Here is a 17,371-nt window from a genome sequence, read left to right on the forward strand (position 1 = left end):
TTACATGGTAGGCAGCTCTGTTGGATTTCACTCCTACTTCAATCATTAGCGAATGCTTTTCTATAAAGACGTCAGCTCATAATCCAAAAGTTTGGAAGAGACGAGGAAACCAAAAGAAAAGTGGATCTCTTCTAAGCCCACTTTTTACTGATAGGAAGTGATTAAAATTGTAATATTTTCACGCAAAAAACTCTTTCAGTGTGCGATGCATAGATGTTATTATTCATCATACAGTTTCCTATTTGAGCCATTGTTTTGATTCTGGAATAGCTGATTAAACACTAGTGCATTTATATCTCAAAGACACAGAGGGCAGTAGTATAGGAAGGAAATCTTTCCACTAAAGCTTACATAATAAATTTATTATAAGCTTGTCTCCACAACTCCGTGGCTGCAGAAAATGAAAGCCTTTTCCAATGAAGATTTGGTAACCTAGGATTTCAAAGATAGAAGGTCTTAAAAATGCTTTTCCGTAAATTGGTTTCCGACACTTCTGTCCTATATCTTGGAGCTTATGATAAACCTTGCAAAATGCATGGCTTCAAAAGATGTATTTTACTGAAATTATAAAAGGAATATTTTCCGGTGAACCTTATTAGAATTCAACCCATTCTTTGAGAAAGTCTGAAAATCCATAGCTTTAGTAATTGCAAACAATACCGTAAAGCACTGTGCTACTTTGATCTATGCCCAGAAAGGGCAGTGGATAGAATATGCAAATCCCCTTGGTTAGTGCTTTACATAAACCTCTGCTATATACTTGTGAGAGCAATACTACTTTATTCCACATAAGACCAATTTAATTACTCAGTCATTAAGGAAGTAATAAACCTTGTGATATAAAATTTATATGTCTGACCTGTTTTATGGAGAGTGATAATTTTTTGTTTTATTCATTTCTGCTTGAGTAGCCTATCCTCCACATAGCAAAATGGAGGAATCCTAACTATCCACATCCTTCTTTTAAACAACCTTCATCCTGATACTTGGTAGACTGGAGTATTACTAATGAATGAGGGTAGGTTCACACTTGGGATGGATGCAGCATGGTGCGGTGTATCTCGAGTGGATATGCTGTGCCCCATTGCAGCGCCGAGAGTGCATTCACACAACAACTCACCACTGTGCATCTGGTTCTCTGCTGCTGCCATTGTCACCAACCACTCCAGTCCTTCCACCACTTTTCACCTGTATTTGATCACCATTTGGATCCTCCACATGTGCTGATAAAACTGCTGGGCTCTGGGAAAAGCGCTGGTAGGCTCAGAGAACTGGCAGAAACAAGGGCTACCATTGGTCAGAGCAGTGGTATTCTAACAAGCAACAGGCAGAATGACCATACGTCTACCACTCTTGAACCAATGAAAATCCTCACTGGTGCTAGGGAGGATTCCAGTTGGTCTATTGCACTGCAATGATAACTCTGTTTCTGCCAGGACTCAGATACTGGCACTTGTAACAGAGCCCAGAAGCGGTCAGCAGTGTGGAAGACCTAAATACCTGTGGAGAAGAGATGGAAGACAATGAGTTGATCTGTAACTGAAGGGAAACAGCAAGAAATAGTAAGAAAGGACACTGTCTGTTCCCATAGGCTTGCACCGGTTCTGTGAGCATTCTCAGTATATGCGGGTTCCGGAGACAATCATGCCAGTCGGAACTGTGTGTTCCATTCCCCCTCCATTCCCACTCTATTACAATTTGCAAGAGTTTACAGATTCTATGTTTACAATTGTAATACCCAAGCAGCTCACTTTGAACCAGAACCACTAGTAAACTATAATGGGCTAAAAGAGACCAAAAGGCGCTCTATTCAAATTTCAGTGGGATTTAGAATGTTACATGTCAGAATGCAGAAATCTGTTGAATCATACATTTCTGACCATTCTTATCAGGCAGCAACAGGTAAGAAGTGAATGCAGAGTGGTGAATGCTGTTCTGCACTGCTTTTAGTCTTGGTTCACACGAAAATGTGTACATTTCCGGTCCAGTCCTGTCAGTTTTGCATCAGTTTTCTATCAGTTTTACCTGACAGGATTGGAACTGTACAACTTTTATGTGTGAACACACCCATAGAAAACTGATACTGATACTCATACAAAACTGACAGGACAGGACTGGACTGGAAATGTACAAATTCATTTGTGAACCAAGCCCAAAAAGCTTACACAAAACTGATGCCAACTGTCAAAAGCTGACAGGACTGGACAAATGTTACGTGTGAACCCAGCCTCAGTAGGAATTAGGCCCGGTTCACATTAGCGTTCTGAGCCAAAAGGATCCAGATCCGCTCACTGGATCCTTTTAGCTCAAAACGCTATGGCTCCGGATGGCTCAGTCCGTGGCCCGGTTCACATAGTGAAAACGGATATGATCAATGATTGATCGGATCCGTTTTCACTCAGCAAATACATACCTAATTTTCTGTAGTAGCCGGCGGTAGAGGCTTCCTTTTCTTCTGCTGTGACTGCACAGCACGTCATGTGACTAGTCACATGACGCGTCATGTAGTCACATGACGCGGAAGAAGCCACTACCGCTGGCTTCTACTGAAAATTAGGTATGTATAAACCCTCCCTCACCCACCCGCCCAGCTGTTGCACCCTCCCCTCACCCTCCCGTCACTAGATTGTTGTTGGCACATGCCCCCATCCCCCGTGAACGGTCCATTTCTTCACTAGTGTGAAGAAACGTTCTGTTTCCCATTGCCCCAATGCTGCAGTATTTTTTGTCCGGATCCGTTCTGCTGGGCAGAACGGTCCAGAAAATTAGGGCCTGCAGCATTTTTTAGATCCGTGGACCTGAATGTACGGAACGTATCCGCACCAACGGACGCATGTGAATGGATCCATAGGTTAACATTGGATCCATTCACATCTGTTCCATTTGTACAGTATACGTTCCGTTTCCGATCCGCAAAAAAACACTAAACGCTAATGTGAACCGGACCTGAGTCTTAACTGGAAAGTAAGGTCAACTAGCAATGTGCATTTAATTATTTTGGGATGCAGAAGCATGCAAGAACATAACAGCTGATATTGCTATAGGGTACATTTAGGTTTAGCAACACCTGGATGCATAAGGAACAAAATAATGTGTGTGAGAACAGAGTACTGATATCTGTGGATTATGTCTCCTGGAATTATTGTTCAGGATCGACTTTTGTAACTGTGCATAGGTGTGTGATAAAGTCTGTTAGCAACTGAAGATAAAAACACTGTAAAATTATGCCTAATAGCTATTGCTATTCACAGCTGCAAGCACAGACACCCCCCCCCCTCCCCCACGCTCCATAGAGCACAATATGTTGACTGGTAGCATGTTTCCATATGGAAAGGCTGCCTGAAACAACAATTATCTTTTTTTTTTACAACCACTGCTATAGCTATGCACACACCTTTATTCTACTGAGAAATCCACTATAAAAAGATTGTACGATTTAAATGTAAAAACACAAACCATTGCAAGAGTGGCTGGTGTGCATTTACAAACCTATTTTTACTTTCTGATGCCTATCAGCCTTGCACTCCCATCCAGCAGGCAACTGGGAAGGGCCACCCGGCACTTAAAGGACACCTAAAGTGAGAGGGATATGGAGGCTGCCCAGCGCCGGTTCTAGACTTTTTGCCACCTGAGGCAAACTTGTGATGATGCCCCCCCCCCTCCCCACCCTACCTAAATCAGCAGACCAAACAAGCATACCATGCATTATACTGGAAAAAAAATCAATAATGTCACCAGTCACTGACACCCCCCCTTCCCCTTCACCTCTGCTAGACTGGCTGCTGGTACTTCTATGCAGTACTAAGGCCTGAGGGCATAGATTGCTCTCGCTCCCGCCCGCCAATCGTGTCATCTCGTCCAACGGTCCATGCAGGCTCCCAGCCTAGGCTCCGTTCCAGCAAAGTGTCAAGTCGACGGACACCATCCATCATACTGGCGCAGGCCGCAGTGGCGGGCGGGGGGGAATGGGAGTGGGTCATCATCACTGTCACCGCTCGGTGATAGGCAGGGCAGACGGCAGGCAGCGTGACTTTTCTGGTCACTTCCAGATTCTGCCTCCGCCCACACCCAGCACTCGCCATCATGAAGGTAAGCCTGAAAAGGAGGGGAGGGCATTCAGGGTGGTGGTGGTGGTGGTGGCGATGCGCAGGGGCTAGTCCCGGAGGTACAGTCTGGTCAGGTGATGTCAGAGTCCAGGCGGGTGGGCAGCGGTAAAGCAGGAGGCAGAGGCCAGACGCACTCACTTCCTCTTTCTGTCTGGCGCCGTCCTCCACATCTGCCACCTGAGGAACCTGCCTCACCCCGCCCCATGGGCGGGCCGGAGGCTGCCATATTAATTTCTTTAAAAAAAAAATACCAGTAGCATGGCATCTTGCTGATCTTTCATGCGCGTACGAGAGATAACGGCGCCGGAGACTTGGGCGCAGGACACAGCCTGCATATGACTAATCCTGCTGCCACATAAGTACGGCCCGTGTTAATTACTATTCCCCCTCTAGGCTGCCATGGATAGTGGGGGAATGAAATAATTCGGCTTCCAGCGATTGCTGGATGCGGAATTATTGTTTTAAAAGCAACTTCAGCTCCGTCTTCTGACGGCGCTGAAGTTACTCCCTGTGCCTGCTATAGCCGTAGTTCCCATTACGGCCTATGGTGGTGCCGGCTGTGCCCAAGTCTCTTGTGCTGCTGCACCCAAGTCTCCAGCGATGGATTTAGAGTGTTCATGCACTACTTTCATGCATCAGTAGTGTCTGAAACACACAACTAAAATACAGGTAAGCATACAGCAAATCCAGTCAAACTTCAGTCAGAACATCTGATCTGAATACTTGTTTAGGTCTATGGCCAGGAGACAATTTGCATTGTTTAAAGGAAATAAATATGGCAGCCTCCTTACTCCTCTCACTAGACAGAATAGTGCAATGAAAAGCCTGCACCTCATCTGACACACTTTTCCAAGATTAGAGCGCACGCACACATTCTGCATCCTTCACAACATTTTACAAGAATAAAATGCACATACTTTCTTTGATGTAATTTCCTTCTGTTTTAGAGGATACATTTTGCTTTCCCTTTTTTTGAAGGATAAAACAGCAGTCAAAGGATATTTTATTTTTTTCCTTCTACAAACTATAAAATGATCATTATATCATTAACCAGGATTACAAAGGCCTGTATTAAAATGAGCATTGCTGTGTAGCTTACCATGATGTTTCTGTGTATGAACCCTTGTCTATACCGTGCTGGTTTCAGGTGTGGATATTCCTCTGTGCTTGTAACTTTGATGTTCCATATCTTTTTCCAGGCATCATAAAGCTGAATGTGTACTGGGTAGACACCCGAGTGATGAGGAGCAACTGCATAGCCAATATCAGTAGGGATTCCGTGCTCCTGCAATACATTTACATGGAAAGAACATTATTTCATGATTTTGCAATTCAAAGGATACATCATTTATCTCTAAATTATAGAATTTACATTTATATACCCTGTCTATATTTTATGGAAATATTTAGCAAGAAATTGTACACTAATAGAATAAAACCTATTGTATTTTAACTATGCATAAAAAAAATCCACTGCATTTATCAATATAACAAATGTCATGATTATTAATGGGTTGCTTTCCAGCTCTAGATGGACAAAACTTCTAGAGCTACAAAGGTTTGTTTCAGAAATGTGTTAGAAATATGCTAAATTAATTTATTCTGCACTGTTCGGAAAAACAAAACAGTATCCCTTACATTTTATGGATCCAATCAGGCAGAGACCCCATTTAGAATAACTTTATCAGACAGTTGGTTTCATCCTCATCCTCCCAAGCAGATGTATAACAGTAAATTACAAAATGCCCAGATTTAATTGTGAAAATCTTACTTTGCTGGAATTTTCAGCCCCTCTTCATTTCCTGTACTGAAATTCTAGCCTAGTCTTACCCAAAACAAAGAAATCACCAATGTAACCTCATTTAGAGGTCTAATACAAATTCGCCTAAGCCTTCACATAATATCTCAACAATTGTTCCTCACTCTAACCTTTCCTCACAATAACCCAGTATTCTCATCTGTGGTGGAGGAGGGTGTCACCCTAAAATAGTAGAACCCAAAGACAGCGGGAGCCCACATGGTGCAGTATGTCACAGACTGGTCGGTAAAAGCAAAAGGTAAATTGTGGTACTCACAGTGACGTAACTACAAGTCATAGGGCCCCATAAAACTTAGATGTGCCCCCCCCCAGCAGTGTTCAAACTCTATCCCTTGCCTACTCCTGGTGGCCCTCACAGCCTGGGGGCCCATCTTGCAAGAGTCATAAAACAAGTGTGGACATTAAACTCTTCACACCAATAACAAGTGTATCCACAAAAACACCTGATCTAAAGAATGGAACCCTTTATCAGAGGTAGTGAAGTAGTAGTTGGGGCCTCCTTACAGCTCTGGCCCTGGCTGCATTTTCAGGCGCTTTTCCCCTGTAATTATGCCCCTGGGTATTCATAAATCCGACTGTCCAGCTGGAACTGGATGTGGTCAAACTTCTTGGTCTTCTTGGCAGCATACACTAGGTACTTATTGGCAGCAAACCAGACACCACTAGGTACCAAGGTCCACCTCACCAAAGGAGGGTGAAAAGCACAAAGGGATTAAGGTACCCAATAGTAAAAAAAAAAGATGTGGCTTACCTCACTAAAGACAAGTTCATATAAATAATGAATTCTAATAAGCACAGACAATGCGTTTCATGGGTCTGTGCCCACTTCCTCAGGCAAAATACAGTGTCAAAAGTGTGTAATGAGCCAAGAAATTGTATTTTTGTTACAAAACAAGAGCCAATAAATTTTATTTTTGTTAAGAAACAAGAAAATCACTTCAGTTTAGATCTATATAGTACAACTGACATGGCACACATAATGCAAATTACAGAATTCACATTACCTAGGAAACGTGTGTTGTGCTGTTTGCGCAATGTGCTACCTGTATGTCAGTTACATAAATTATGATAAAATTGCCATAGCTTTGTGTGCATGGAAATTTTACTGAGATTTTCTCAATATGCCCCTTTATTTCAGCTTTTTTTTAGTTGTTTGTACACACGCAACCAATCCTACCAGCAAAACGTTAAATGGGTGTATTAGAGTTTTATGATTAAGGTTTATGATTACACTACAGTATTATTATTATTATTATTTAGTATTTATATAGCACCAGCATCTTCCACAGCACTGGACAGAGTATGTATTGTCTTGCCACTTAACTGTCCCTCAGAGTGACTCACAATCTAATCCCCACCATAGTCATTTGTCTATGTATGTATCATGTAGTGTATGTGTCCCCGTAAAGATGGCCTGTAGCCTGTAGTGTATGTACCATAGTCTAGGGCCAATTTAAGCCAGAAGCCAATTAACATATCAGTAGAGTAGAAAGAGTTTTAATGCACTCTGCCCTTGCAGATATTATTTAGCAGTGCAGTCTTGATAAAGTTCACAAGAGAAATACATATTTCATCAATTGGAGAAATTGTAAATTTAAGTTTTTGGCCACTTTAAAGCCCAATCTACACGATAGGATTCTATTTACGATTCGATTGCGATTCTATTTACGATTCGATTAAATCCGACATGTCCGATCCTGATTCGATTCGATTGCCATTGTTTTGCAATGGCAAATCAAATTGAAACAAATCGAATCAGGTTCGGACATGTTGGATTTAATAGAATTGTAAATAGAATCGTATCATGTAGATTGGGCTTAAAGAGACACTGAAGCGAAAAAAAAATATATGATATAATGAATTGGTTGTGTACTATGAATAATTACTAGAAGATTAGCAGCAAAGAAAATATTCTTATATTTTTATTTTCAGGTATATAGTGTTTTTTTCTAACATTGCATCACTCTATAATATGTCCAGATTACACAACACTCAGCATTCAAAATGAGTCTTTCAGAGCAGTCTGTGAAGTAATAAACTCTCCTCTGCTAGAGGAAAAGTAAACAGTTCAATTACAGTTCAGATAATAAAAGTCAGATAACAGCCCTCTCCACGACCAAGTTGGTCAGAGAGCTTAATAGCTTTTTTGCATAGAGATAACAACTGGAGTTTCTCAACTCTTCCTGCACTGGAAACAATTAGGGCCCTTTTCCACTTGCAGCCGCTAGCGTTCACGCTGAACGCTAGCGATTGCTGAATCGCAAAACCGGCGATTCCCCGACGTTTTGCAGCCGCGATTTTGCTATGCTATGTACTGCATAGCAAAATCGCGGCAAATATCGCTCCGCCGCGCGTTCGCGTTCCTGACAAAAACGAATCGCGGTAGTGGAAATGACCTACCGCGATTCCTATGTTAAAAAGCAAACCGTAGCGATTGTAAAATTGCTAGGGTTTGCGTTTTTGCGATTCAGCCAGCGCAAACGCGCTGGTGGAAAAGGGCCCTTAGACTGATGTATCTGATCTTAATGTTTTTTTTCTTAGCTGTACTACACATACAAATCATAATATCATCATTTTTTTTCACTTCAGTGTCTCTTTAAGAAATGTATAGCTGACTGCAAACTGAAATGGAAAGATGATTACTAATAGCTTCTGTAAAAGTACAAACTGCCTTCTTCAGTACTGGTACAGTATGTGCCAAAGAATTTTTAAGAGAAAGTAGAATGTCACTTTAACTATACTCATGTATCCCACACATTCAGGATCAAACCTCCATCTGGCTTCAGATTCAGTCTGATTGCAGATGGGGGCACTGCATGTAACTCCTGGTAGGACATATTATATATATTCAGGTCTCTTTTTTTTTTTTTTTTTTTTTACCATGCTTCAAAAGCAGCAAAACTAGCCAGCAGTGAGGGTTAAAGCAAGAGGTGGTGATCACACAGAAGTCTGCCAACATACAAGACATATCACATAACCATTTTACAGACATAAGAGGATTAAAGGTAATGCTATCATAAGGTAAGGACAATTTTAAGCGCCTTTAATTTTGTACTTAATGCAGGAACACACATTTATGCACTCTCTGATACTCATTTCGAAAGCAGCAGAGTAAAAAGTCACTAAAGCATGACATTTTGCATTTAAAACTAATTTGATATTTCACTGGCACATTTCTGCAGTATGAATCTTCTGAACCTGCTAGTTTGCAGATTTTTAAGAATCCTTTTTTAAAGTGGCAGGGTAGTTAAAACTAAGTATGCCTGAAATACCTTAAAATCAGCCCTGATCATTAATGTAATATACTTGAATTATTGTACTCCCTTTTGTAGATGAAGGTATGCTAAGCTCAGTATGTATAGCATAAGCTGTTACACCGTGGTTATACCAATAGAAAATAAGCTACAGACTTTGCTGGATTTTGTTTGAGTAATTTGTCCAAGGCTAGGTTCACAGTAGGAGCCGTGCAATGCAACGTTCTCTGTAAAAACAGGAATGCAACGGAACAGGGAATTCATACCACACTTTGTGCAACTGTTGCAATACATACAGTGAAACATACAGTAACTAAAAGTATGCTTCACTGCCACTGTTAACATCTGCATTATGTGGTAATCCACTGCATGGACTGCATTTGGTCACATTGCACCGGATGCACTGAATGTCACACAGACCTATTATTACAGTGCAGCTTTCTGCATTAAAATACCTCAACGCCCCACTGTTAACAGGGCCTAAAACTTACCCCGCTGCCTCTACCCTGCCTCTCCTGTTCTAAAGGATTAAACTACGTACACGCCTATCTCTGAGTACAGATGTTGATATGTAAACACTGTGTACAATATGACATGGTATATAACATTGCGTTAGGGGGCAGAAGCAAAATTACATGATATATTAAATTCATTATCAAAATAATGTTATCTGTGTAATCCTCCATTCATGTATACTGAAAGGCAAAGGAGACCATTTGGGCACCCACCTTGGCACCCACTTAATATACCGTATATGTTAATTGCGGCTGTATAAGACCAAGGTGCATTATTTGGGGTAAAAGGCAGATTGGATGATTATAAAATCTATAAAAAGCTGGGTGGGGAAAGGCTTTTTAATTGTACGTGTAAGTCATCAATTCAGCAGACTTTACCCAGGTGAGTTAAAAATATAGATAGATAGACAGACAAACAGACAGGCAGACAGATATATAGAGATAGACAGACATATAGATAGATAGAAAGATAGAGAGAGAGAGAGAGAGAGAGAGAGAGAGGGAGAGGGAGAGGGAGAGAGAGAGAGAGAGAGAGAGAAAGAGAGAGAGAGAGAGAGAGAGCGAGAGAGAGAGCGAGAGAGAGAGAGAGAGAGAGAGAGAGAGAGAGAGAGAAATAGGCATTTTATTTTTATTCAGAAGTATGATAGATGATAAATTCATTCATTCATATGTGCAATCAGGCAGCTTTTAAAAATCCACACTATAAAAAAACCTCATTCTTATTTGAAAAGCCTCTTGTGTGTAAATCTGGGTTAAGTGCTTTATTGTGTTCATAATTTCGGCAACATTTCCAAGGATGAGGTAGCAAAACATTTTAGATCTATTGTAAAGGATTAGACCATTAGTTGACTTATGATTTGCTCTATCCTTAAAGCCTGAAGATGATGTAGGTATACAGTTGCTTGCAAAAGTATTCGGCCCCCTTGAAGTTTTCCACATTTTGTCACATTACTGCCACAAACATGAATCAATTTTATTGGAATTCCACGTGATAGACCAACACAAAGTGGTGTACACGTGAGAAGTGGAACGAAAATCATACATGATTCCAAACATTTTTTACAACTCCAAAACTGCAAAGTAGGGTGTGCGTAATTATTAAGCCCCCTTTGATCTGAGTGCAGTCAGTTGCCCATAGACATTGCCTGATTGGTGCTAATGACTAAATAGAGTGCACCTGTGTGTAATCTAATCTCAGTACAAATACAGCTGCTCTGTGATGGCCTCAGAGGTTGTCTAAGAGAATATTGGGAGCAACAACACCATGAAGTCCAAAGAACACACCAGACAGGTCAGGTATAAAGTTATTGAGAAATTTAAAGCAGGCTTAGGCTACACAAATATTTCCAAAGCCTTGAACATCCCACAGAGCACTGTTGAAGTAATCATTCAGAAATGGAAGGAGTATGGCACAACTGTAAACCTACCAAGACAAGGCCCTCCACCTAAACTCACAGGCCGAACAAGGAGAGCGCTGATCAGAAATGCAGTCAAGAGGCCCATGGTGACTCTGGAAGAGCTGCAGAGATCTACAGCTCAGGTGGGGGAATCTGTCCATAGGACTACTATTAGTTGTGCACTGCACAAAGTTGACCTTTATGGAAGAGTAGCAAAAAGAAAGCCATTGTTAACAGAAAAGCATAAGAAGTCCCGTTTGCAGTTTGCCACAAGCCATGTGGGGGACACAGTAAATATGTGGAAGAAGGTGCTCTGGTCAGATGAGACCAAAATTGAACTTTTTGGCCAAAATGCAAAACGCTATGTGTGGCGGAAAACTAACACTGCACATCACTCTGAACACACCATCCCCACTGTCAAATATGGTGATGGCAGCATCATGCTCGGGGGGTGCTCCTCTTCAGCAGGGACAGGGAAACTGGTCAGAGTTAATGGGAAGATGGATGGAGCCAAATACAGGGCAATCTTGGAAGAAAACCTCTTGGAGTCTGGAAAAGACTTGAGACTGGGACGGAGGTTCACCTTTCAGCAGGACAATGACCCTAAACATAAAGCCAGGGCAACAATGGAATGGTTTAAAACAAAACATATCCATGTGTTAGAATGGCCCAGTCAAAGTCCAGATCTAAATCCAATCGAGAATCTGTGGCAAGATCTGAAAACTGCTGTTCACAAACGCTGTCCATCTAATCTGACTGAGCTGGAGCTGTTTTGCAAAGAAGAATGGGCAAGGATTGCAGTCTCTAGATGTGCAAAGCTGGTAGAGACATTACCCTAAAAGACTAATTATGCACACACCACTTTGCAGTTATTTCTTTGTAAAAAATGTTTGGAATGATGTATAATTTTCACTCCACTTCTCACGTGTACACCACTTTGTATTGGTCTGTCATTTGACATTCCAATAAAACTGATTCATGTTTGTGGCAGTAATATGTCAAAATGTGTAAAACTTCATGGGTGCCAAATACTTTTGCAAGCCACTGTATACATATATATATATATATATATATATATATATATATATATATATATATATATATATATATTGTCCAACAAATGATTTCACTAAATAAAAAATAACCATGGAGTTATTCCAGGACAGTCACACTCGGTTTAGTAATGTAATTTAACTTATGCCCATGAACAGAAACCTTAGAGGCGCTGTAGGCACATGCCTACAGGCGCCTGATGATGGAAGGGCGGTTCAGTCACCTCCCCAAGTGCCTCCACCCTGCCTTCCCTATGCAGAGTCTTGAGTGGAGTGTATGTGTTACTCAGCCATGTATTAACATTCCGCTGATCAGATCTCCATTCAGTTGGGGGCACCTCTAGCTACTTAATACTGAGGGTACCTGTGGCTATCTAAAGCTAAGGGGCACCTGTAGCTACCTATGACGGGCAAGGGAAGGGAAATGAGTCAGCTGCACCAGCCAGCACACTTGCGGTACAGTTTGACAGATGTTCATAGGTTCATGGAGGTTGAAGTCTAGGGTGCCAGGATATCTGTGCCTATAGGCTACTGTAATGTAAATGCGAGCCAGGGGGTACAGGAGAGAAACGGCTGTGAAAGTAAAATGTTATCTGTTGATCATACTTAAGCATTACTACTTTCCTTTATTTGCATGCAAAGTTTGTGTTGCCCGGGTTCAAAACTGGAATAGATGTCATTTAAAATATATATGTTGGTCAAAGATATAGTTCCCAGTTTCATATTTCTGGGAGCTTTTACATCATATTTTCAGTCAGTGATTTATGTTTTATCCATTGCCTCTTCAATGTTTTACTTCAGTGAGCTGTTAACGTATGCTGCACAAAAGCATAACATTTATGTGGTATTTTATCACATTGAAAACATAGAGGAACAAAACATTTGTACTGTTCTCCGCAGAACTAGGTCTTTTTGATCACACAGCTGAATAGATGTGTCCTCAACAATAATAGAAAGAAAGGAAAATACATCCAAATAGGGTGAAGGGAAATGAAGCATGATCTTTTACTTGACTGTACTACACTTAAAAAGGACATTGTGATTCATGTGTGGAATGCTGTATTCTCATTCACTCACTTTTCTATCCATGCTTTTACTTTAGCAAGTCAAAAAGTGAATACAAATGGAACACTGCAGGAAACAAATATAATGACTGTATAATATGCAAAAATGAGAATAGTGAATGTACTCTCATCATATTTAATAGTCAGCATCTTCTTTATTAATTATGCCTTAGCTATCCTGAAAACCATATATTCAGAAATCCTGGCACATATTTAAGTAAATCTGAACTAAAAATATACTTAAGAGTTAATTATGTGATGTGTAGCAATTGTTTATAGAACTTTCCTGGTGTCTCATTTTCTTATTTGTGTTTTCAGGGAAGAAAAACAAACAAACCTGATTTCTGAAGTGTGCACAGCAGCCTTGTTAGAAATCTGTCTCATTCAGCTCTCGACAAAAACAAATAATCGGTCTGAGCTTTTCAGCATGCAGGTGTTATCAGGATTGTTTGCTTAGCTAGATAAAAAAGTGTATTCTTTTATTTACTTTTCAAGAGATCTGTGGTTATTCAACTGCCTCATTTGCATACATAAAGCGTTTGTATATTAACTCTTGCCATGAAAAACTTTTCACACTTCATCAATAATTATTGTTCCTTAAAGAAAATGCCAAACAGTTCTTAGCAAACTCACAACACAATGTAAGTATATTTAGCCTATTTTCAGGAATTCAATTCATTGGAATAAACCTGGCACACTGACAGCTGGTAGTGGCTCCAAAGGCTCTTTGCCAGATGTATCCTCTAGCATGGATTAAAGAATTTACTAGGAATCGTACATTTCAGAGACAAGCAGGAATGTTACAGGCTGAACCTTCTCCTGTTGATTATTGCTTTGAGGAGCCAATGTAAAGCATACCTGAACTGACAAGATGAGAAAAAAACATGGATATGTATCATGCTATTCCTACCTAGAACTTGCCTGTGTTCACTGTTCACTTAGACTCCACCATATCAGCCTCATGTGCTATGACACTAGGATCATAACAATTCCTCATGATGACAGTGAGCTTTCCCACAGCTATACCGTTAGTGGTGTATTTGGGATTGCAACTAGTGGGCAATAAGGTTGGATAATGAGCTACCCATGAATGCCCTTATTACATTCTATTCATGCTTATTTTTAGACAGTTTTATGCAAATTATTCCCAGGAGAAGCATACATTTGAGAGTGCAACTAAAAGCATTCACTGTATTTTACATTACGTTTGCCAAGATCTATCGAAGATGCATGTGCATTACCAGAGCAAATTTCTTGTTCAGAATCATCTGTTCCACCAAGGAGGACTCATTATGGAAAAGATGCGGCTGCATGTGACTCCACATGTGGGGGAACCACCAAAACTCATCCACTGATCCCAGCAAGAGATCGTCTCCCATATCCTCTTTTTCAGTACCTGTTGATAGATTTACAGGAGATGGTAATAAGCTAGAAAAAAAAAGCTTAAAAACCAAACAAATTATTAATGAATCACTTAAGTACCAGCGGTCTCTGCCCCCTTAAGGACCAGAAACTGCTGGTAAAGAAACGGTGGAATACCGACGAATCGCTGCACATACCCGCTGCAACCGTCATCAACGCCGCATGGCGGGAACCTGGGCCACACACTCACTATGACGGCAGCGTTCCTGTGAGCTGGTCAGGAGCTGCTTTCATTGGCTCCTGACCCTGTCTTTCAATGTTTAGGATAAGGACCAGAGGCGCCAAAAAGAGTAAAAACAATACTATGTTTAAAAACTTGGGGGGAAACGTATTCACCACCCTTTCAACAGACCAAAAGCCAATGGAAACCACAATGTTTGGTCAAAAAATTCATCAATTTATTGGTACTCCCAGGTGCTACGCGTTTCACGGGATTATCCCGCTTCCTCAGGCAATCAAACAGGAGTACAAGCTATAAAAGATACAGAATAATAACATACATGAAAACATAGAAACATGACCCCAAAAGCTTGTAATAACTTAAACTAATCAACACAGGAGTGAAAGCTCCACAGAATAGAATGTAAATCACCGTGCAAGCCTGTAGCTTAAATATATGATCATTGGAAATCATTTAAACCTTGGTATAGACACGTATTTCAAAAAGCAGATGTATAAACTATATATCATATAAGCCATTGTTTCCAGTGTCCAAATAATCGAAGTGAATCAGAATGGCTCTTTTCAGTCACTCTCTAGTGGTTTTTTAATGACCTTAAACAGTGGTATAGTGTATTACTTAATGCAGGTGACCGGGTAAATAAAAGGGGAGGGAGGGGAGAGCTTTGCCTAAAATACAGTGATGCCAAGAATTTACTATAGATATATCCATAACAAACATTGGTGTCCAGTGTGGACAAAGCAGTAGAAAGAACTTACCGATTGGGGGTCTGGAACGAACTAGAGCGCCTCAGTAGGAAAGCGAGGCGCGCTGGGCTCTATAAATGGTCCAAATGTGCGGAGAACGCCGTCTCTGCATTGTCCTATCTAACTTCCGCTGTGCTAGGCGGGAGTGGTGTAAAGCGCATGCGCCGGAGGGTGTCGGCGCCATTTTGGAATTGGTATGTTGTGGGCAACATATGTTACGCTCGTATGCGGCCATCTAACGCTTCTTATGCGTCCGAAACGACGCGTACATACACAAACTACTAACGCTGCGTGCGCATAAATGCCAAAGGAATGTCAAAACGTTTCTATGCATTAGAAATAAATGCCATTTATATTGGGTGTGAATTAGCAAGGTAGTGGGAGCTTATAACTAGGGGGATACAGGTAGTACCTGGATACTGATTGGGTTTAAGTGGGGCTAGGGAAATTCTATTTACTGAAAGTTGGTATTCAGATCAATTTTTCACATTTATCACAAAAATAAATTAAATTAAAAGAAAAATAAAAAAATATTAATAAAAAGCAAACAAACGACTAGTAATAAAAAGTAATAAAAACACAAAAATACACAAAAATTGCAAAAAATCACGTACATCACCTGATCGCAATAATTATATAAAAACACATGAATGCATATATTATCTAAAGCAGGAGTACATAAATGAATTAATATAAAATGAAAAATAAAATCAGCTTCAGTTGAACTGATAACATAATAAAATAATAAAATTATTGTGGCAAAGGCCATTCATATTTCAGTAGATCAAATTAGGTAAAAGAGAGGACCATAGGTAAAAGAGAGGACAAGTATAATAAAACTTTATCAATCGTGTGCAACTCATGGCACGCATGAAATCCGTATCGTTTGGGTATAAATACCGATTTTTCTTTTTGTCTAAAATGCTTTTTCTAAAACCTCGTTTAGACCGTAAGGAACCAGACTTTTTAGAATATTAATCCAGTAAATCTCCTTCTGGCGCAAGGCTTCAAACGTGTTTGGGATGTGTGGGGAAATCGCCTCTATGAAGGTGATACGGAATAGCAAAGGATTGCGATCATGGTGTGTGCCAAAATGTCTGGAGACACTGTGAAGTGCTAGGTTATTGATAATATTCCTCTTATGTTGGCCGACCCTGCTGCGGGCCTCCTGGGTAGTACGGCCCACATATTGGAGGCCGCACGGACAGGAGATGAGATAGATAATGAACCGGGAATCACAATTAATGTGTTGTTTTATGGGGTAAACACTTGATGTGACAGCTGAATGGAAAGTATTGGTATCACTCACGAACTGACAGGCTGTGCAACGGGGCTTGTTGCATGGATAGGATCCGAGTATGATATTACATTTGGACTGTATATTCCTGAGCCTACTTGGTGCCAGTAAATTCCGTAGATTGGGGGCCCTCCTAAATGTAAGTGGTGGTCTTTCCGGGATTGCTAGTTTTAGGTAGGGGTCTTGGAGTAGGAGGTCCCACCTACTTTGCAGTATTGATCTAATGGTTTTGTGTTGGGCACTGTATCTGGTAATGAAACGTGGGAATGGCGATTCCTGCGTTGTGGTTGATGTAGTTTTAGTAGGCGTTATTTGAGTAGCTTTGTGTCTGGCATCCCTTAATAACTTGTTTGGGTATTTGCGTTCCCTGAATTTATTCGTCAAAATTACAGACTGTGAAAAGAAATCCCCCTGATCTGTACAGTTACGAAAAATGCGTTTATACTGGCAATAGGGGGTATTGGTGGTCCAAGGTTTGTGATGATGGCTGTTGAAATGGATGTAATTATTAGCATCAA

The 17,371-nt window shown here is 40.7% G+C and overlaps 1 protein-coding gene across 6 annotated transcripts in view; it reads right to left on the bottom strand.

Annotated features, from left to right (window-relative positions):
• Positions 1-17,371, bottom strand: part of LOC137571489 (bifunctional heparan sulfate N-deacetylase/N-sulfotransferase 3-like) — a 353,270-nt gene that overhangs the window by 179,826 nt on the left and 156,073 nt on the right. For all 6 annotated transcript variants that reach the window (XM_068280713.1, XM_068280686.1, XM_068280704.1 and 3 more), the window contains 2 exons: positions 14,449-14,603; positions 5,206-5,391 (listed from right to left, as the gene is read on the bottom strand). In XM_068280713.1, the coding sequence (XP_068136814.1) occupies positions 5,206-5,391; positions 14,449-14,603 (341 nt within the window). The remainder of the gene's footprint in view (positions 1-5,205; positions 5,392-14,448; positions 14,604-17,371) is intronic.

Source organism: Hyperolius riggenbachi, chromosome 1, assembly GCF_040937935.1.
Source record: "Hyperolius riggenbachi isolate aHypRig1 chromosome 1, aHypRig1.pri, whole genome shotgun sequence".
NCBI classification, from domain to species: Eukaryota; Metazoa; Chordata; class Amphibia; order Anura; family Hyperoliidae; genus Hyperolius; species Hyperolius riggenbachi.